At 33.9% G+C, this 22,066-nt stretch overlaps 1 protein-coding gene across 2 annotated transcripts in view; it reads right to left on the bottom strand.

Moving 5' to 3' along the window:
- Positions 1 to 19,049: 19,049 nt before the first annotated feature.
- LOC108969516 overlaps positions 19,050 to 22,066 on the bottom strand; it is a 147,756-nt gene continuing 144,739 nt past the window's right edge. For both annotated transcript variants that reach the window (XM_018934272.1, XM_018934273.1), the window contains 3 exons: positions 21,607 to 21,734; positions 19,613 to 19,723; positions 19,050 to 19,398 (listed from right to left, as the gene is read on the bottom strand). In XM_018934272.1, the coding sequence (XP_018789817.1) occupies positions 19,105 to 19,398; positions 19,613 to 19,723; positions 21,607 to 21,734 (533 nt within the window). In that variant the 3' untranslated portion in view covers positions 19,050 to 19,104. The remainder of the gene's footprint in view (positions 19,399 to 19,612; positions 19,724 to 21,606; positions 21,735 to 22,066) is intronic.

The following is a 22,066-nucleotide window of genomic DNA, read 5'->3' as shown; positions in this document are numbered from 1 at the left end:
AGTCGGTTAACGCACTTTTAGTGATTTTCAACATAACCTTTGTATGGGAGGTGGGCGTGGTTATTATCCGATTTCTTCCATTTTTGAACTGTATATGGAGGTGCCTAAAAGAAATGACTCTGTACAGTTTGGTTGACATAGCTATAGCAGTTTTCGAGATATGTACAAAAAAGTTAGTAGGGGGCGGGGCCACGCCCACTTTTCCAAAATAATTACGTCCAAATATGCCCCTCCCTAATGCGATTCTTTGTGCTAAATTTCATTTTAATATCTTTATTTATGGCTTAGTTATGACACTTTATAGGTTTTCGGTTTCCGCCATTTTGTGGGCGTGGCAGTAGGCCGATTTTGCCCATCTTCGAACTTAACCTTCTTATAGAGCCAACAAATACGTGTACCAAGTTTCATCATGATATCTCAATTTTTACTCAAGTTACAGCTTGCACGGACGGACGGACAGACGGACGGACGGAGGGAGAGACATCCAGATTTCAACTCTACTCGTCATCCTGATCACTTTGGTATATATAACCCTATATCTGACTCTTTTAGTTTTAAGACTTACAAACAACCGTTATGTGAACAAAACTATAATACTCTCTTTAGCAACTTTGTTGCGAGAGTATAAGAAATTGGCAATATTTAAAGGGGTTGAGGAATTCGGCATTAAACCACGTTACTTCCGTCTCTCTATGTGTATTATTTTACTTAATTTTGAATTCTGCAAGTGGTTTCCACTATTCCGGACCGATCAAGTTCAATGCTCTCTAATAAACTTACAAACAAACTTAGATTACTATCGTTGTTTATACGTATGCGACCCTCGTTTTCAATTCACCTAATAATCCAACAACAATAACACCCACAAAAGTATGTAGCGCACAGGCATACTTTCTCGAGCTAATAAAATAATTTGTTTATCATTTAACCGAATGTGAGAGAAACCGCAAGTAAAAATTCAAAACACGTATCAAAATGAATGGTTTTTATAGCAAACTAACATCAACACCATTGAGCGCACACGCACATATGCACACGTAGGTACAATTGTATAGACATGGATTGAAATGGCAAAGCATACTCTTCAAATAATGGTGCAAAAGGCAGATCACAATGTTTGTAAAAACATATGTGTATGCATGTATGAGTTTACAGTGGAAATGTTATGCGCTAATCCATCAATAAACTTACAATCTTTGCTCTTGTACATATGCTTATGCTGCGGTTTTTGCTCGAACAAATTGTATGCTTTTAAACTGCCACCCCTCAATTGTAGTGCCATCGAAATTTTAGTCACGTCTAGACATAATTTCCTCAATCATTTATTACCTAATTATGTGGAAGTGGTGAGCCCACAGTTTTCACTGTTGCGCTAAAAGTACTGATTTTATATTTGTGGGTGTGTGTGTGTCTAGGAAGTGGGCTAGCAAGTTCGCGGAAATGCAGTTATGAATGTGGTTATTATTAAAATTTATCTGATATGATCGGATTAGACTACTCAACAGATCTGAAGCAAAAATTTGCGACTGATTTGCTATGAGGTCTGTGGTGTATTTGAGATGTCGTGATTTCCAACACGTACAGCTATTTTTGTCAATTTGGTAAATGTTGGTTTTTACACCCCTACACCTCTTATCATTATCAGTACGCTTGGAAGTGGTAGCATTTCTTTCATAAGGGTTTGAGTGTATGTAGATGTGAGTGTATACAATACAAGCTGTGTTTCAAAGTAAACAGTACTTTTTGAATCTAACGCGCCCTGTTGCCTCCAACTATATACCGATTTGTACGTTAGAATCTGCTATTTTTATGAATTGTCCAGTGAGAATTGTATGACATTTCATTAATTGGAAGCGAAGTTATTATGTTTTAAGTGTTAATATGTTTGTGTTGACGGTGCGAAAATGAGCTTCGCACAAAGAGCCAACACTAAAATAAATTGAAATAATTGTAATTGAAAAAAGTCCTTCGTGTAAGTCTTTAAAAATTGTATCTCAAAGAGCTGTGTAAAATTTTATGAAGACCGGTTGAGTAACCAACTTCAGAAACACAGTTTGAAAATAAGGCGTAAGCCCCTGTAACCCCTTAAGGAAACATACGTGATTCTAATAATTTTCTTTTCTGAAATAAGTCATGTGTTAGGAGTTTTTCCATTAAACTACTATTCTGAAAGTAATACGCAGTTAATGCATTGGATTCAGAGCATTCATAGAAATGCCTTACAAATTGTTTGTTGCTCATACGACATAGTATACTGCAATATTACAGTATAATAATACATTACTTCAACTGCGTAAAAGTTTTTTAAAGTAACACTTTTAGGGCAAAACCTCAAATCTCAGATGGAGTCTTCTTAAAAAAAGAGCAACTTGGGAAATAACGGTTTAAGTGTATGCTCATTAATGAGTATTCCACCTAATACTAATAGGGCTGCATATAATTAGAGTTGATTAAGTACAAAGCAGAATTTGTAGCGAAGCCAAATATCATCCTACAATTTGTTACTACCAGATCAGAAGTGGATCGCTACCTACACTACTTATCCACTTCATGCTTCATTCTCGAAAAATTTATACGGATGCATAAAAATATGTTTTTGTTACACTTTTTTTTCTAAACTAGATAAAGAAAGCAGACAGGTTGGGCGAGAGGTGAGCGCGGTCCAGCTCTAAAAAATCGTGAATCACGCTCTAATTTGAATCCCTAACAGCAAAATTATAAACAATTACGTCCAAGAGCGCATTTAAGGAAACTTTTCTCACACACAGAAAAATCACGTTTTCGATAGTGCCAAAGCATTGTTATAGAAATCACAATCTGCATATAACTGTATACAGCGTTAGTATAGTATATATCTAAATATTTCCAAAACTTAGAGAAATGCAGTGAAATATTCACGCTTTCGTGTGCTGTGACAATTACGCCAATTGGTTCTTTGTTCTTTCGTATCACTCGATGTTCCTTTGTTTCCTAAATAAATTTTGTACAACTAAGCCGCTTGTCAATATGCAAGCCACTTAAGTCAAACTGGCGCTAACTTTCCTACTATAATCACCTGTACAAGTGCTTTACACACACATACATGTACATTTCAACACAAATACATTTTGACGCATTGATTCGTTCGAAGCAGAAAGGTAATTGCTGAAGCCGACACGCAGTTAATTAGTTTGCATTTCCTGCGAATGCATTCATGGCTGCTCTTGTTAAAGCATTTGTAAATTAATGCTTGTTCGTTGGCAATTGTGCGCTATCAGCATTGTTAAATGCTTTGCTGTGAACATAAACGCTTTTGTTACCTGCCAGCCATACTTCGTAGTATGTTCGGCAATATTGTTAACAACAAAGTTTGCAAATGTTTGCCATGTGCTTGTGCTTATATGTACATATATATAACATATGAAATGAATGCCATTGTAACAAATAGTGCATTTACTTGTACTACTTTACATTGTCACTTAATTGTCAAATGGCTTATAAATAATTTGACAATTTGGCAAATAGTGTCTGGTGCTATTATCGATAATATTTTTAAAGTAATTGTAATAGTTATTTTACATATACTTGTAAATATTGGTAAATTTCCAGTAATTTGATTCCAATACAATTTTGTTTAATAAAATGAAAATATCACATTTCTGGGCGTCTACGTTCAGCATAATATTTACAATGCCTTTGGAGCGCATAGTTTTAACTTCCACTCTTCATTTAAAATTTAAATAAATTATATATACAAGAAGTACCTGGGACTTGTAAACGCAAAATATTATATTTATTAATTCTCATCACACATGTGAACGATTTTTCCAGTCCACGAAACTTCTTTCATTTGCACTTCTTAGGATGGAAAAAAAAAACAAAAAAAATTACACGCAGCCAAATCTTACCAGATTATACCAGTGATTGATGGTATTCATTGCACTTTTGATTTTAAATTCGGTCACAATCGTACTATTTTTTTTTTGTACAGAATTCAGCTTTATCGGGACGAGTCGAGCACGAACGCGTTTCATATCCTAAATATTAACCGAAATCGTTCGGACATACTCGGGAGAGAAGTTGAGCTCTCTTGATATCTCTCTTACATCGGGCTGACGACTATATGATAGTGCTCTCTTTTTTAATACTTTCATCAATTGAAGAGGTCATCCAGTACGAGGCATGTCGTCAGCGATCTCTCCAACGCTTTTGCTTGGGTTTTTGACAAAACTGAATCACATCACAATCAAAAGTAATAAAATATCTTATTTAATCTGTATCTAGTAAACCTGATGACCTGTATGTAGAACAGTTTTCAAAAGTATAGTTCCTAAGCACTATTTAGTCTGAGCCCACGTATTCTTATGAAGATGGCAATGGTTAAAAAATTTTTCCTCAGAATAAATATTTTATCCATTCATTTTTGAAACTTTCCACTGCTTCCATTATTTTCGAAGCAAAATTTCCACATCAGCTGCTATTGATATTAGGCAAATTATGGCTTAAGTGACACGATGTTTGATAAGGAATGCTTTCAGTTGTAGAGAAACCGAAAAAATTTTAAATTGTAGTTTCGTCAAAGAAAGTGAAATAATGCCTTCATCTCTTAGTGGATCTAGCGTTCTATTTCACGACAAACAGATGCTTCAGCAGATGAACTAGCCAGTACACGCTATAGCCACAATTATGCGCCGGAAAAGAAAAAACTTTTATGCCTCTGGATGCTTGTAGATATTTATTCGTCAAACTTGTTATAAGCATAGCTGAGACTCAGTGGAATTATTCCCCGATTTGCTCCACAAGCAGGCAAATGTGCTTGTGGCGACTATTAAAATTCAAAAGGAAGGACAAAAGAACTCTACTAGGTGTTCTAACAGGTCACTGTCTAATTGGTAAACATGACAGAAGACTATGAACACCATATAATGACTATTGTAGAAGATCTCAAGAAGTAGCAAATGATACTATTACACATTTATTTATTCGAGTGTAAGGTTTTGTATAGGAAAATAATTGCAACAACAAGATGGACAGCAGGGAACCGAAAATATGCCATATTTTACATTTTTTCTTAACAAAGCCATAATCACAAATCATGTGGTTGAAAATAGAAAGTTTAGATACTATTGTTAATCACAAAATTTCCCCGATTCCGTCGTAGTAATTTGATGTCACCGGTGAACTAATCTCTAGAGCGCCAATTGCTGTATAAATAAAAGTAATTCAAATCCCCGATCCATTTCTGATGCGAATGTTTACTTGTGATGAAAAGGTGGTGATCTATAACAACGTCAAGCGAAAACGGTCGCGTTTTAATCGCGAATCGAACGAATAAGAAGATTTATGGGATTAGCATCCCCTAAAACTCTTGAGAGGTATGAGTTTCAGGTAATTTTTGTGTGTGTGGTAAAACAGCGCCTAAAATTCTAAGTTTAAACTAAACCCAACAAGTTGTAACGACACTAAAGCGGCTATAAGTAATTTGAGTTTCGAGAAATCCTTTTAGACAGCTATTTTTGAATACCTAAATTGTGAAAATATATAAGAAAATCATTTCATAAATTTTAAAATTTTAGATTAGAATATTTACTGAAAGTTGCATGAAAGCTTACAATTGCAAACTCGAAAGCTTTGATTTCTGCACTAAGTAAGCTTTTTAAGCTTCAACAAATAATGTTTTTTATTATTATTTTATGTATTATTTTACTTATGTTTTCTTCTAAATCTTTCTTAGTTGAGTCTCATTTGAAATCTGATGAAAGTTTCATTGAAATTCTTGTATTGAAAAAATCTTATCGTTGTGCTTTTTAAGTTTTGATATTTGATGAACGTTAAATAAAAAATAGAGACCAAAGTGAGCTTTTGAAGCTGAAGTGAGATTGATTTAATGAATGCTTTTTGTTAAAGTTAATCTTTTCCTCCTCGAAATCATAAGATATCATTTCCGTAAGTGATGAGCTTTTTAAAAATAATTTGAGGTTTGGGAAATCCTGTTTGTATCAATATTTTTGAATATTTAAAGTGTCAAAATATGCAAAAAAAAAAAAAAAAAAAAACACTTCAGATATTTTAAAATTTCTAGACTAGAATATCCTCTTAATTCGGAACGATTGGACGATCTAAAATAAGTAATAGCTCGAAGGTGATCAACTTTAGTCAATGGGAGAGGAATTGTGTTCTATGAAAGCAAGGTCAGACCACTTACACTTCACTTCATATGTGAATGCATTTGCGGCTTAAGAAATGATAATTGCCAAATGCGAATTTCAAGTCTAAATTAATTTTGTAACAAAAATTATTGTAAGTGTAAGCAATTTTTGCGCAACATACACTCTATTATAAATAATGACATAATTAGAGTAAGTGATACTTACCATAGTAATTTTACTCTCTCCACATTTTATGCTGACCACATGACTTAATTACAACAGACTTACTTATACCACAATCATATAGAATTATAAGAAGTGTCATGCGGTTGCAATGAAACAATTTTCAACACTGCCTCCCCTCCATATGAATCGACTACACTGCATAAAACTGTGTGCAATTCACTGTGGCAGCTACAATTTCTTACCACCAAACTACTATGGTTGCTTTGACAGCTTGAACTTTGCAACAAATTCAGCAGCAAGCAGCACTTATCCAAATTATAATAGCTGCTATTGTGCACACAAACAAACTACAAATATAACTCAAAAGTTTTTGGCGCCGTTTATGACCAAAAACCGTTACACAATAAGCGCCGCGTGATCGTGCAACGGCCGAAGAAAGCACTTGGGGCGGATCGCCGAGGCTGGCCAAACTTGCAATAAACCGCAAACTGGAGATAAAAAATACTATAGCAACAACAACAGTACTGAATGAGCGCTTGCGAATAGTTTGCTTTATGCGCGGCAAGATTTATGCGTCGTTGCTGGCAGCTGGGTCGCCAGCGTGCCACCGTCTATTTTGGCCACAATGGAACGGACGTTAGCTGCTGGCGGTGGCTGAAGGGTAACGCCGAAGGTTTGCAAAGCGCCACTTCTAGTGCAAGGCAAAAAGTAATGCAATGCCATATTTTGTTGACACTCGCGCCTGGTGTAGCGGCGTGGCGCGGGCTGTGCGGCATGTTGCAATTGCAGAATTTTAATTGAAAATTTTCGTAACAAACGGCGCGACACCCACGAAAAGCTGTGGCGCATGCTATAGACTGCACGAATTCTCCTTAGCCGCCGCATGCAATACCGTTACAAATGGCCCGTTACATAAATATGCGCTTGCATTTGTCTGGCATCACGCATCAAGCTTTTTGTTCGTTGGCAGTGTGCTTTAGTAGCGCTTATTGCCCGCCACTAAATTTATTGTGCTTGGTAGTTTCTTAGTTTCCTAAAAAAAAAAAAAAAATAACAAATAAATACAGTATACTCAACCAAAAACAAAAAACACAAATAAAATAAAAATTTTCCTCCAGTTTTGCATTGAAAACGCAATTTTTGTTTTTATTTTGTTTATATTGACCATTAGTTGCCTTTATTTACTTCATTTTATGCATTTTCTTTACGTCTATTTACTTTTTGTCACTTACACAATTCACCATACACTTGCTTAGGTTTCATCTTAGTAATTAAAGCCAACTTAATTAGAAATCGCTAACGGTTTCACTATTTTGCTTTCTTCTTAATTTTTTTATTTCTTATTTCTTATGTTTTATTTTTGACTTTTGGTTTTTTCTTTTGTTGTTAATATCATATGTATGTATGTGCGTGAGTTGGGTTTGTATGTGTGCGACTGGTGTTTGTTTTCAGTGTTTCATAATTAAAGAAAAATGCAGTAATTTAATTAAAATAATAAAGAAAAAATATAAAAAAAAAACTGTATGACTTTTAAGTTAGTGAGAAAAAATAATGACGGCTTTTAGCATAATAAAAAATTTTGTGGATATTTCTTGCAAGAGCTTATAGTTTCAGTAGACTCACGCAAAAGTTATCAAAACTTATATTTTCCAATATTATTCAACTATGTTTCAAAATTAAGCATCATAAGTTGTTTTCGAAATGTTTCTTTGGAAACATTTGAAAAATTATACTAAATGTTTTTAAAAGCCTCGAAAATATTATTTTTTTTTGACCTCGAAATCTATTTATATTATTTTTAATTTTTTTTACTAAAATTCCATATGTTGCATATTCACATATCCAAATGTATGCATAGCAACCTAGAAAAAACTGCAGGATGGTTGTTAGTCTAGTCACTGGCCGCAACCGACTCACTCACAAGCGAGCCGGTTTGGCCGGTTGATCATGACGATACATACTGAAAGAGTAGGGAAGTAGACATGAGAGAGATACGGGAACATCTTCAATGCTTCTGGCCAGCATTTTCTAGAACTTGCCTTAGACATCTGGAAGCTTGGCCGTCCAAAAGACTAGATAAGGTATCAAAATTAGATATTATATGCTCATATTCAAAAGCTTTTACCCATATGTATGATAAGTTGACTAAAGTTGCATGAAAACGTGAAAGCTCGAATTCAAGTCTTTGATTTCTGTACAAAGTGAATTTTTAAGCATATCTTTAATTTTTTTTGTTATAATTGTGCTTTCTCACTTGAGTTTCCTTCTAAAGCTCTCTTAGTTGATTCGCTATGTCGACTTTTTAAGCTTTGAAATTTGATTAAAGTTGCCTGAAAACTTAGAGTTTGTATGCAAAAGCTTGAAATTCTATAATAAGTATTCTTTTCAAGCTTCAAGAATTAATTTTTATGGTTATAATTGTGCTTTCTCGCTTGTATTTCCTTTAAATCATTCATAGTGGATTCTCATTTGAAATATGTTGGAAGTTTTATTGAAACTGTCGAATTGAAAAGCGCATATCTATGTGCTCAGTGAGCTTTTAAAGCTTTGGTATTTGATGAAATTTGCATGAAAACTTGAAAGTTCAAATTCAAAAGCTTTAAATTTTGTACTAAGTTAGCTTTTAAGCTTTAAAAATTAATGTTTTTTGTTATGGTTTTGCTTTTTCACTTGCATATCTTTGTAAATCTTTCTTAGTTTATACCCATATCAAATATGATGAAAATTTCATGAAAACTGACAGTTCGGCTTCGAAAGATGTTTCTACTAACAGAGCTTTTTAAATCAATGAGTTTTGCTGTAGTTAAGACTTCTCACTCTCGCAAATCGAAGGCTGCAGTTTTCATAACAGGTAAGCTTTTTAAGCTTTCAGACTTAATGAAAGTTTCATGTAAAATTAGAGTTCGTCTTCAAAAGTTTTGAGTTTTGTATTAAATGAGCTTTTGAAGCTTCTTTATAGTTAAGCGTTCTCACTTACAAAATTGAACGCATTCATTTCCATAACAGATGAGCTTTTTAAGATTTGAGTTCTTTATTAAATGATTTTTAGAAACTTTCGAAGTTTTGTAATCAGTGATTTATCTACGATTTATACTTTGACTTAACTCGGGAGTATTAAAAGAAAACTGATTTACTAAATTCAAAACAGCTATACTACTTTAAATATTAAACAAAACAACAACAAAATTGTGTTTTTTATAAATAATATTGATTAAAAAATTTGCTTGCGCTGGTTAAATTTAATTAAGTTTTTCCTTTCCACGAAATTTTGCAGTGTCTGTGTGCGTGTTGCAATGCAATATGTGTTGTTGTTGGTGTATATTTGGGTTCGTGTGTGTCTGCATTTATATATGTGCATAACGTATTTGATTTATCAGTATGCAATTTTAATATTTTTATTTATTTGCTATCATCCGACTGCTTTTACGCTTTTTGGTTTTGTCTTTGCTGTTTGTTTTTGTAACTCATATATTTTAGTTTCTAGTTGCCGTTTGTTTAAACGCTTATTATTTGGTTGAGCTGTTGTATGTAACTGTATAGATGTATATGTATATATTTTTTAGTTTTAGTTTTGGTTTTTTTTGTTTTGCTTTTACTTTAATATCGAATAAACCGTTTATAGTTATAATTATATAAATAATTGCTATTGGATATTGAGTAGTTTGCTTTTGCTCACACTTGCGTTAACAAATTCCAATTTATTTACCACATCATCATATTAAATTCGTCTAATATTTCTACTGTAACGTTTTCAATTGCTGTTTTTGTTATTACTATTTGATTTATTTATTTTTTACTTTTTTCTTAAACTCTTTAGCGGTCCAATAATCTATTTTGCTATTTTGCTATTATATATTACATATATTTGTGTATATGTATTTACATGGCTTGTCTTAAAGCGGCTTAAAGTTGCTGTTCTTTTAGGTTGCTGCAAAGATTTTGTGATTTTATGGCTGGCAAGCGATATTTTCTATATATTTTTATATTCTATATATTAGGCGCCAATAGCAGGGGATACCAGTACTAACTTTATTTTTATGTTATTTTTTGCTAAAGCGCGTGGTTGTTACGTTTTACTTTTATTTCGGCCATCTCAGAAATATCTGTGCATATAGTTTATAGCGCTTGGTCTTTTCAGCCCTAGCAAGTATGTCTGTATACTAGATAGCATATACATATGTGTGGCTGCACATTTTTCATATTTTTCACATGACAACAGTTTGCGTTTCGCGCTGCTTGAAGCATTTTCTGTTTAAATTTAATTTCATTTATAATTAGTTGTAGTTTTAGGTATACTTTTTACATATGTGTGTGTATGCATGTGTTTATTTACCTTAAGATTTCCATAATATACATAAGCATATGCATATTATATATATATATGTGTATATGTTTTTTATATCAACGAACTGCTATTTATAAGTAACTGCGCTTCATATATTTCAACTATAAATGTTTTTGCTTTTTTATATAATATAATTATAGATATACTACATAATAATTAAGCAATTTACTAGTTACATAGTTAATGACAAACGCAAAGTTATCGCCAATGAAAACGATTTCGCGCTGAGGAAGACTTAATTTCATGATTGTGACCATTTTTAGCTTTTTTCGCATTTCATAATTTTCAAACGTTTTGCATTTTCGCTCGTTTATTCAAGCATTTCTCGTGCGTTTTTCAATTCATTACACAATTCCTGCTCGATTTGCATTGGTAGTTATGCACACGCTGCAGCATGCATATACCTATCACCCACGCACACACACACACACACACACACACACATACACACACACAGAGACGTGAGCATGCACGCGTACTACCATGCGTCCGATTTTGTGTTCAAATACATCCGCCATTGATATTCGCATTACAATGGCAGTGTCGCCACAATCGTTTCCGTTTCCGGTAACATATCCGTCAAAGCGATAATAACGGCGTTTGCACTTGCATTGCCGTTATATTAGTAAAAATAGCATTCATGAGTGTACATGTGTGTGTGTTAGTTTGCTGCCATTCTACGATAAATGGTCATGCGGCAAATAGATTTATTCGCTTTCGCCATACTAAAGTATTAACTGTACAATTTACGTTAAATGCATTTATTTACATGTATATATGCCTTTTACTTGTTATGTTATGTATGTGTGTTACATTCTGTATTAGTAAGATCGTGCTTGTTTGTTGTATGCGGTATACTGCGTTATACTGGATTATATGTATTTGTATGTGTTTGTTTGCCGGATTTTCTATCGATTTGTTAGCTCAGTAGCAGATTACAATGTTCAACACCTGATAACACATACATTTTTTTTATTTATACCTACGTATTACTTTTTATGACTCATCTATTTGGTTATGTTTGGTTTGCTCAAATATTTACACGTTGGTTGTTGTTTTTTAGAATTTAAATTTACAGCATTTGAAATATAAAAGTAGTTCAAGAAAAAGGGTGGAATTTTATTTGATTTTTAAATTTATTTTCTTTTGTTCCAAAACAAGTTGAATTTTACTCTTTATCATTTACCGTTTTATTAGTTTTGTTTAATTTTATTTCATTAAATTTTTTTGATGTAATTATGTATTTGTTTTTCAAATTAAATTAAATTAAGTTTAATTTAATATTAAACAAAATTAAGTTTAATTTAATTTAGTTTAATTTATTTCAGTTTAATTAATTTAATTTTATTTTATTTTAATGGCTGAGGCCAGGGCACCAAGGGTAAAAGATCGACGAATTATTAACCGCCTATAGTTTTAGGTTAAGGTTAGCAGTGAATACCCTTTAAGCAGCCACCAAATAAGAGGGATACGAGAGCAGGGTTCGGCTTAAAAGACCTGAAATATCATTTGTTCCCACGACAGTCGGGTCTAAGTAACCGGAACGTATCCGGATTTTTATCTGGTCTAGGATGGTCTAGGATTGTCTACGCGGCAACATGCCTAGAAATTACTTTAGGAATATTTTCTGCCGCTTAAACAACAACAACAGCATGTATCCCTGGCGACGAAGTGAATAGATGTCTCCTCGAAATAAGCATCCACAACCCACTAAGGGGCAGTCGCGAGGGAACACCTGCTCACGAGAGGGTGACAACAGAGCAACGTGGCTCGTTATAACGAAAGCCGCTAAACAAAACTCCCCAGAGACGAACACAAACTACTTGTGCGGAAGAATCCGCATCCCTTATGTCAGAACCAATGGATACAAACTGGAACAGAACATAAAATAGGACATCAACTACCGATTGAATCGCGCGAAAATGATGCAACTCTTCAAAGAAGGAGTTCATTCTGGATGGCGGGTGGAGCGACATGGCTTGCTCGACCCGCTCGACTTTCTTAAGCGACAACGCTTTGCTCTTGAAAGCTAATACGAGGACCCGATGTTTTGAGCCAACTTTTGTCCAGAAATGTCTGCCCTGAAATATGTAAACAAGCAAAATGGCCGTATTTGGGACGAACAGCAAGATTACGAGGTTCAAGAGCTGCCACATGATCCAAAAAACAACATTCTCGTGTTTTTTTGTAGGCCGGTGGAATCATTGGTCTATATTAATTCAAAAATGATGACAGTGCCAGTACGCCGTAATATCCGACTATTTGATGCTTGAAATTGAAGCTCGTGATCTCGGGGACATTTGGTTTCAACAAGACGGCGCCACTTTCCACACATGGCACCAATCAATGGATTTATTACATTCGGTGAGCAGATAAGTTCACCATTTTAGGCGCTCGATTGGACACCCAGATCGTGTGATTTCACACCGTCAAACTTTTTTCTGAAAGGATATGTAAAGGCTAAAGCCTATGCGGACGCTTTCAAGAAAACGCTTTGAAGCCAGTTACCAGTCGGAATGCATGAACGTGTCGTCGAAAATTGGACTCAATGGATGGTCCATCTGAGAAGTGGCCGCGGCTGACATTTGAAAGTGGTAATCTTCAAAAAATACATACCAACGAATGCTCTTTCGAATGACAATAAACAGTGCCCATTAAATTTGAAGTTTCTGTGTTTTTTCTTTAAAACCCAAGTATTGTAGTTAACTATGGATATATATAATAGATAAGTAGAGTTTATATATTTTTCAATATAAAGCTAATTTATACAAGCTTTTGATTATTTAGTACATACGTACGCATATCCATTCAACCATTTGAATTAAATAGTTTTTTATGTACATATTTACAGTATATTTTAATAATTTATGTTATAAAGCAGTCATTGGAAATAATGATATATCCAAATATTTAATATATCGTGCTAAAATTATGAAAATAATCATACTGTTAAGGGCCTGTCTGCTGTCTGCTCTACTGTAAATTCATCCCTTCCATATTTAATAAATATTTTGTTAATATTGACTAACTCAATATCATACTAATTAATTTTTAATTTGCTAGTTTTTTCTGCTTTGTTTTTAACTAATATATACAGTAAACGTATAGCAGTATTAAATTGTTAAGTTTTTATGTCAATATTTAAACGCTCATATACAAGTAATATTTGTGTGTTTGTGTATACGTGTAAATATTTAGGTGTACAACTTGATATGTTTTGTTATTAATTTTATAATTTTCTCATTACTTTACGCATATTCGTTACATTTTTTACATATTTGTATTTGCTTGTAAAACCTTGGTTGCGTTGAGTTGAATCAATAGCGAGTTGTTTAAGTAAAAATAATAAATTTAAACCTAAATTTTAAGTAAAGGTCTATACCCTCTCGTAATTTCTTTGAATCATTTTCGAAGTATTGAAAACTAAGTTTGTTGTAGATAGAATTACGATACCCGTACCGTACCGATTTGAATCGAAAAAGGGCCCGATAAAGTGCAAAAGCAAAGCCTGAGCCAATCCCAAACGAAAAGACTCCTTTGATCGACTAACGTCGAGTGCTTGCCACCCAGGTGATACAGGATAGAAAAGCTGTGAATAATAAATAAGCCGCCCCCGAACAAAGGCACAGCGAAAGCAAGCAACGAAAAAGGAAAACCTTTATAACAAACAACTTGTAAACATGGAACTTGGACTGACGGCTGTGGCATTCTGTTACCTCAGCGTATTAGAGTCCTCTTGCAGAAATGGCTTTTAGAGTAATTTCACAATTAAATTATGAGAAACTCTGTCGACAAGGCTCAGTTAATTTGAATTCCATAAAGTTCCTCGTGTTGACTCTCTGCAATTCATAAATGACCACAAGGACCGTAAATGCAACTGTGCGATCGAGTGCAGATAGCAGCTTGAAGTGGGGATCCTTACAACATGAATAATAAACAAACAGTTCTTCAACCGAAATGATACAAGACAAAATCAGTGCGGAAAGACTCCACACAAAATTAGTAACCGTATTAGACAGGCGTCATTAAATTATGAGAAACACTGTATAGTATATGTTCTTGCAGCTACAAGTGAAGCATTTGGATGCCATACCGATGAGTTTCCTTTGAATAAGTTCTCTATTCAAAAAATCAATACCGAAAAACGTAAAGAACGTGCGGTATTCATTAAAATTGATTTTTTACACTTAAATGTCTGCTTTAATGCCTGCTTTAGATGAATGTAGGACGTCCTTCTGTTAGCAATTTCATATAAAAATAAAGAAAAAATTTGGATCAGGAAGAGAACAGGCTAAGGCGGCTGGGAACTATATATATCGAAAGTTAATTCAGCTCTCAGTGATTTTTTTAGATGAAAATAGAAGTGAACATTTAAAGGTCGACCCGGTGCTCCAAGCCCGGTGGATGGCGACGGTGATTTATGCATATAGCACTTCTAAGGGCTAAACTGAAAATGACAAACAGAGATAGGGCGGCGCTGCTTGATATTTGCTTTTGTTTCGTAATATCCTTATTAAAAATGGTTACAAAGCTTTCGAAAGTTGCTTTACAGAAATTGGTGTTAAATCGATGAAATATGTGTCTCATCGTAATTTGGTGGAGACGTAGACCAAAAAATTAAAACAAAAATGATTGAAAATTTAGCCAAAGAAAAAACGTTAAAGTATGGCCAAATAACGCTTCGTTTCAAGCTGCCTAGAAGAAGAAAAAGTTTTCTGAGTTTGGGGCACTCAACTATATCGTTGAAAGAACGGTCAAGTTGATGCAGGAATTGAATGGAGTGGAAAGAGGAGCAAAAGCAATTATTATGAAGCGACATAAATAAACATCGGACTATTTACGCTGACTGTAAAAAACCAGCTTAATATTAAATTGATATATTTTGTTTAAATTCCCCAGGTAAATGGCATAAATGTATTCAATCTAGTACAGATTACTTTGAAGGCGACAAAATAAATATGGATGAATAATTAAATATTTGCGTTTTATTTACAACTTTCGGTATTTTCCTGTCACAATGAATAAATTTAATTAATCAAATAAAACAAATAATATAGGTAATTGAGTGAGAAATAAAATTCATTATTATCGTGAAAAAGTTACGATGTCTTAAAAACAAAATATGCACTTTTTTATAAATAAAAGTTTACTCACATTGCACTGAGTGTTTGTATAAATATACGAGACAAATTAATTAAAAAAAAAAAAAAAAAAAAAAAAAATTCTTTAAAGTTTCGACCAAATTCTTGAACAATTGCCATTTTTGTTACAATAGTGGAAAACGCCATTTTCAGCGCTTACTTCTTCATTTCACGTCACCACCAAAATGCTTTTTCGATGCACTGTTCATGGCGACTGAATTATTATTGAAATTTATTGACACACTTTAAATTGACCACAGATGAATGTTGGCCACAACGTGTCGGTTACAGCTGTCGTATTTCAACGCTTGTTGCACTTTGAAATCATTAACTTCGGTTGCATAAAAAATTTATTATGGTTTAAAGAAATAAATTGGCGGTTGGAAGTCAAAGAACGAAAGAATGCTGATAAATAAATTAATGGCTGAAATATATTGAATTAGCAATGGTATTTATTAAAAATAATGATTGTGTGCACTGACTGTGAACAAAAATAGTGGAAATAAAATAAAAGTTTTAAAATTATGAAAAAAAGTCTTACTATTTTTTGCCCATAGTATTATATATACATTTTCAACTAATCAGATAGTTAAAACAATTAAAAAACAAATTATGAAGAAGCAGTTCATGCTCGTAATCTTAATATTTACTTATTTATTTGCTATTTGCTATTTTATTTTTATTCTCTTATCTTCCTCTCTCTACTTCTCTTCTTCTTCTCTATATTTTATACCTTTTTAAGTTCAAATATTCTTTGAGTTTATCTGTCCTAAATGCCTGCTTATGTTAGTTTATCCTTTAAGAGTATTATTATCATTTTTCCAATAGTTTATTATATAGACAGCAGTTTGTATAAAAATTCATTATGTTTTTCATTATATAATATATGTATGAACTTATATACAAATATTTGTAACCGTTCTTATAACTATTATATCATAAACAGTTATACATTCATGTATACACATATAAGTATAAGTAAAATATAACAATCAATTACAAGAATACGTATTTCTTTTGTATAATTTCGATATCATAGAATATGTGGCTATAGCAAATTTTAGAAAAGCGTTCAAAGATCAAAAGACAAAAGTCAAAATACTCAAAATTGATATGCGAAATTGATATGCAATATCATAAGAAAAATATTGCTTAGTTTCAAAGTATGGCGGGTTAAATGCAGCACGTTTTGAAGAATTGAAAAGTAACAGACTAAAAACCTAACAGATTTTTCTTAAAGGGTTCGCATTATTAAACATTTAAAGATCTTAATCACTAGTAGAGGAGGTTTTCGTTTAGTTGTGTGTATGAAAGTAAAATAAAAGTAAGTCAATTGTTAAAAAATATACCTCTATATAACTATAACTAGATTAGTATTTAGGTGGTTGAAAAAAAAAAAAAGTTTTTCTTTCTTTATACTCTGGAAAACTGATTGGTATACATTTAAGAAGGACTCATTCCAAGTATGAGCTTTTCATACTAGATAGGTATAGCGGTTTCCAGGTTTTCCGTTTCTTTTTATCATTGGAAATGAAAATGAATATGGAAAATAATTGAGAAGTTGAGGTTTAAACATTTTAAGGCAAAATTTTTTTTTCCACGAATTTTAAGGGGTAATCTAAGTAGGGATACTTGTTACAACAGACTTTTTTTGACAGATCATGTGTGAGTTGATTTTTTTTTAGTTTGTTTAGTATTGTTTAACATTTCATTGTAGAAAGACTGACGCGTTAACAACGTTTCCACATCGTTCAATTTTATTAGAAAAATTCACCTTCTGTAAAGAATGTGCATCGCGCACTTCGATAAACTTATGGTAAACGTAATCGGCCCACTGCGCATAGTAATCGCAACACCTTCATCCATCTTAAGATCCAGCATTCATTATCGGTTAACATTCGCCCGAATATACCACATCCAGCACGCAGTGAAGAAACTATAGCAGCCGTAACTGAGAGCAGTAACTCGGTCTGACGTATGGAACGACTTGCCACATTTTACCCCGAGATCATATATTGAATTCTATTATCTCTTGATTCTAAGAAGATCCGAAGTTTTCAGGCCAAATTATATTCAGCGATAAGATTCTTTTCTGTCTCCATTGGTATGTAAAGAAGCAAAATTGCCAAGATCGTGTGATATAACACGGTTAGACTTTTTCATGTGGATATGTATGAAATTCGCCAGTTACCAGACGAAATGCTTGAACGAGTCATCGAAAATAGGACTCAACGGATGGACCATCTGAGGTAATAAACATTTCACATTAAATTTGAAGTCTCTGCGTATTTTATTTAAAATAAATTTCGAATTTCAACAATAAAGTCAACATAGGGCACTGAAAATCGGAGAGGTCATACTTGTTGGGTACTGTTTTCGACAATTTTTCAGAGTATAAGGTAAAAAAATGTGGTTTTTTTGACGCTCTTTAGTATCTATTTATGTACAGATGTTTGTACTGAAATAAATAAAAGTATTTCTTGAGTGAGAATAGTCTGAAAATAGCAGTTCCAACATAATGATAGAATTCTATACAGGTTTTGGAACCTTGAACTAAAATGTTTCTTGCTTGAGATATCATATCTATATACATTTCAACATACTCCTATGCTCATCTCATCTATCTAATATAACTACATGCATTTATAACGGTCTGAACATGTGCTTCGAATAAACTAACTTGCCCAAACTACACAACTTAACAAAGCAGGGAAGCTAACAGTTTAACACATATGTTTATATATATATTTATAGGTACGGCACTCCACACATTATAAATATATGTATATTATATATACATACTTTTCGAACTTTACAAGTTATTTGATTAACAGACACACACACACACACACTTGCTTACTTAACGCTCAACTTAACGGTGACCTATGTTTAAATGCCCTTTAACTTAAGGTCGCATACAAATACATGCTCAATTAATGCATATTTTCCATATGTGTAAGTATATACGTGCCATATAAATAACTACTTACTCGGTATACATATATATATAGGTGTGTAAATTTCTGTTTGTTTTAATGCGCATTATTGAAATTAAACAAAAACTTATTATAAATTATAAACTAATAACACTTGCTTTCCCGTTACTTAACATAGCCAATAAGTCATTACCGTTATTTACTACTGCTTTATGAGTACTTTGAGTATTTTTTAATTCCCTTATGTCCGATTTATGCATGTACAAATATTAATTAATTACTAATCTCTACGAAATGTAAATGTGTTGTTGTTGTTGTTGCTTTTCGAAATGTGCAGTTCTTACTTGCGATTACGTTGGTGACATTGGTCATGTTACGGCTGTTCTACTCTGGCTATGCCACACACCTCTCGCCAACAACAACAGCAACATGTTGGCGGCATCACCGGTGAACGTTGTTGTAACGGTATACAACAACAGCGTGAGTGGCAGGATACATGCAGCGGGCCCACTGTGCAGCTGCGCCGCTGCTTGACTGCTTTCGGGCCAAACCACTTCGACTTCGGACATTTTGAAAATGCTCAGCAACCGGTGGGATTGCAGCTCGTGGTGCTCGGTGTTGATGTGGTGGCTGATGGTCTTCAGTATCGAAGTGCATTCATCCTGAAAGAGGAAGTGATAAGTGGAGAGATGAGCGATTTGTTGCGCCGTGTGTTGGTGTTATTTGATATGCCCGTCAGGGCTGAGGGTTGAATGTGCAGGTAAGCGCGCTAATCAGAGCGTGCAATCAATAATGGTGCTATTTAAGTATTGATTGATTTGTTTGTATAATATCTAAGTGGTGTTTGGGGGAGCGTATGGTGTTTGTATTGATTACCTTCTCTTTGCCCAACAGTTCAATGGCTTTAAGTTTGGCGTCGTGTGGTAGGCGAGCTGCGATTATGATGTTCTCATCGGTCATATTGAAGAGCGTTAGCGTACACTGAGTCTACGGTGATAATAGAAAGAAGTTGTGAATAAGAGAAAAAAGAAAAATGAGTTCAAAGAAAATAAATTATAGAAATAATATCTTCATTAATTAATTTTATATTAGAAAGAAAAAAAAACTTAAAAAATTTGAGCCGGACTGGTTAATTAAAGTTGTATTTATTGTATTCGTTAAAAGTTTGATCTCCATCTAGCAGTTAGTGTATGCTTGGCAGCTGTGTGGAGATGCGAACCATTTCTCCGGCGATTTTTGCCATGGAGAAAAAAAAATGAGCAATGATCAATTTGAAGAATGATCCGCTTCAAATTCCAATTTAATCGTGAAGTCATCGATAACTTGCCGAATGCAAGCCTTTTATGCTAAGTTAATGGCAATAAGATCGAAAAAGGGACAGTGGTTAAAATCATCGTTTTGGCATTAAAGAGAAATATCATGAGACCTTCTCTGAAGCCAAAGCGTTGATGTTCAAGCATTCTATTATGGGATATTCGGAATAGCAATAGGAAGAAGCTGAAGAAGCCACGTCAAAGACAGTCAAGGATTAGGGTGCTTTTTATCGTTTTCCTTAAATACGGTGGTGTGGTTTGTAATGAATTTGTTCAAGTGAGTGAAGTGCCCAATAAAGAATACTAATAGGCTGATTTGAAGCGCCTATGTGAAGCCACTCGTCGTAAATAACCGGTTTGTGGACAGAAAAATCTTAGATTATTCATCACGCTAATAGGCCGTCACGACCTTGCATTATTATGATTAACTTTTTGACCCAACACGTAACGAGAGTCATGGCACTGTGAGTTTCTTCTGTTTTCGAAACTGAATCCGCTTCGGAGAAGTATTCTAAGTCCACTGAAGCTTAATTTAAATGGAATAAAAATTTTGAAGACACTGAAGGCCCTTCCAGTCGAGGCTTAGGGTGTCTGAGAAATTTTTTAAATGGTTTACGTGCTTGTTTTTCCCTTGGACCCTATTTTGAAAGCTGTAGTGAAGTTTTGTATTAAAATACGTGTAAATATGTTTTTGACGATCAAAGTTGGATTGAATGTATTACTTAAAATGCTACATCAGTGAAAGCATATTTGGTGTATGTATAAATTATCGCCGTATATTTATTTTCATAAACAATTGTGTTTGTTTCCCCATTTATTTATTATCTAGTATGAATTAAAAATAATAATAACATGAGGGAGTTGTGGGTGGGAAGAAACTGTTGGAGAAGAAGGGCAGTGAGCTTTTTTGCAGATTGGTTGAAGCATGGGGGGAAGATTGGTGGAGGGCTTTACAAAGTAGCAGTAGATTTACTGCTATGGAGTGCAGCCTCTTTCAGAGAAGCGACCTTCAACTCATTAACAATGGGTTTAGGGCTGCTCAAGGAGTTAATAACCTCGCATTAAATTGCATCGAATTTCTTTGTGATAACAGCAGTATATCATGACCACACCGGAATCGCAGGAAACTATAAAGCGGATGAGCTGGCAAGGCACCCTAGAACCGCTATCGGTAGAATGGTAGCGAGTCAGTGCTGGGACACCATCCATACATGCGCTGTCGCAAAATGCCTTTGTCCCAAGATATATTTCAAGAGATGTAGTGATATTTTTGCCCTCAGTAAGGATAGCGTCTACCTAGTTGTGGGGCTTCTAACAGGCTATTATCCTATTGGCGTTAATGCTGTAAGGCTGGGAATCGTCTGGTAAGATCAAGCAGAAGCTATATGGATGAAGATGAGGTGAAAACAACACAACACTTCCTTCTTGACTGTCCCATTTTTTTCTTAGCAAAGCTAACCACTATTCAAACAAATATAATTTAAATCAATGTAATAATATATGGGGTTTCAATGATATTTCTTCAATAACAATATTTAGAGAAAAAGAAATTGCTACCTGGTTGTCTATGTGCGTCGTAACATATTGTTGTAGTGCTCGCACGGCATCTTGCACACCGAGATTTGTATGCGGACGTAGTAGTGCCTCATCGGCTGAGCTGTAGCCAAGTAAAAGGAAGACACCACCTGAAATTAATTAAAAATACGCATAATTTTAGAAAAATTTATTATATAAATTACAAGAAAAATTAAATAGCTGAAATTAATTCATTTGCTTATGATTTCACTATTTATATGGGAAACAGATGATTGGTACTTTTACAAATCACTAATTATAGGTAGATAATTTCGTCTATCTTGGATCCAGTATTAACAGTACCAACAATATCAACTTCGAAATCCATCGCAGAATAACTCTCGCCTGTAGCACCTCTTACATTGGACATGGTACGCAATTGAAAGTAAAGTATTATTTAGACTAACAAAAACTAAACTCTATAAGCCCTCATTATTTAAGT

The sequence above is a fragment of the Bactrocera latifrons genome, unplaced genomic scaffold (assembly GCF_001853355.1).
Source record: "Bactrocera latifrons isolate USDA-ARS-PBARC rearing strain unplaced genomic scaffold, ASM185335v1 scaffold_255, whole genome shotgun sequence".
Classification (NCBI taxonomy): Eukaryota; Metazoa; Arthropoda; class Insecta; order Diptera; family Tephritidae; genus Bactrocera; species Bactrocera latifrons.
Note: the sequence above shows the minus strand (reverse complement) of the source record. Positions and strands in the feature narration are given on the sequence as shown.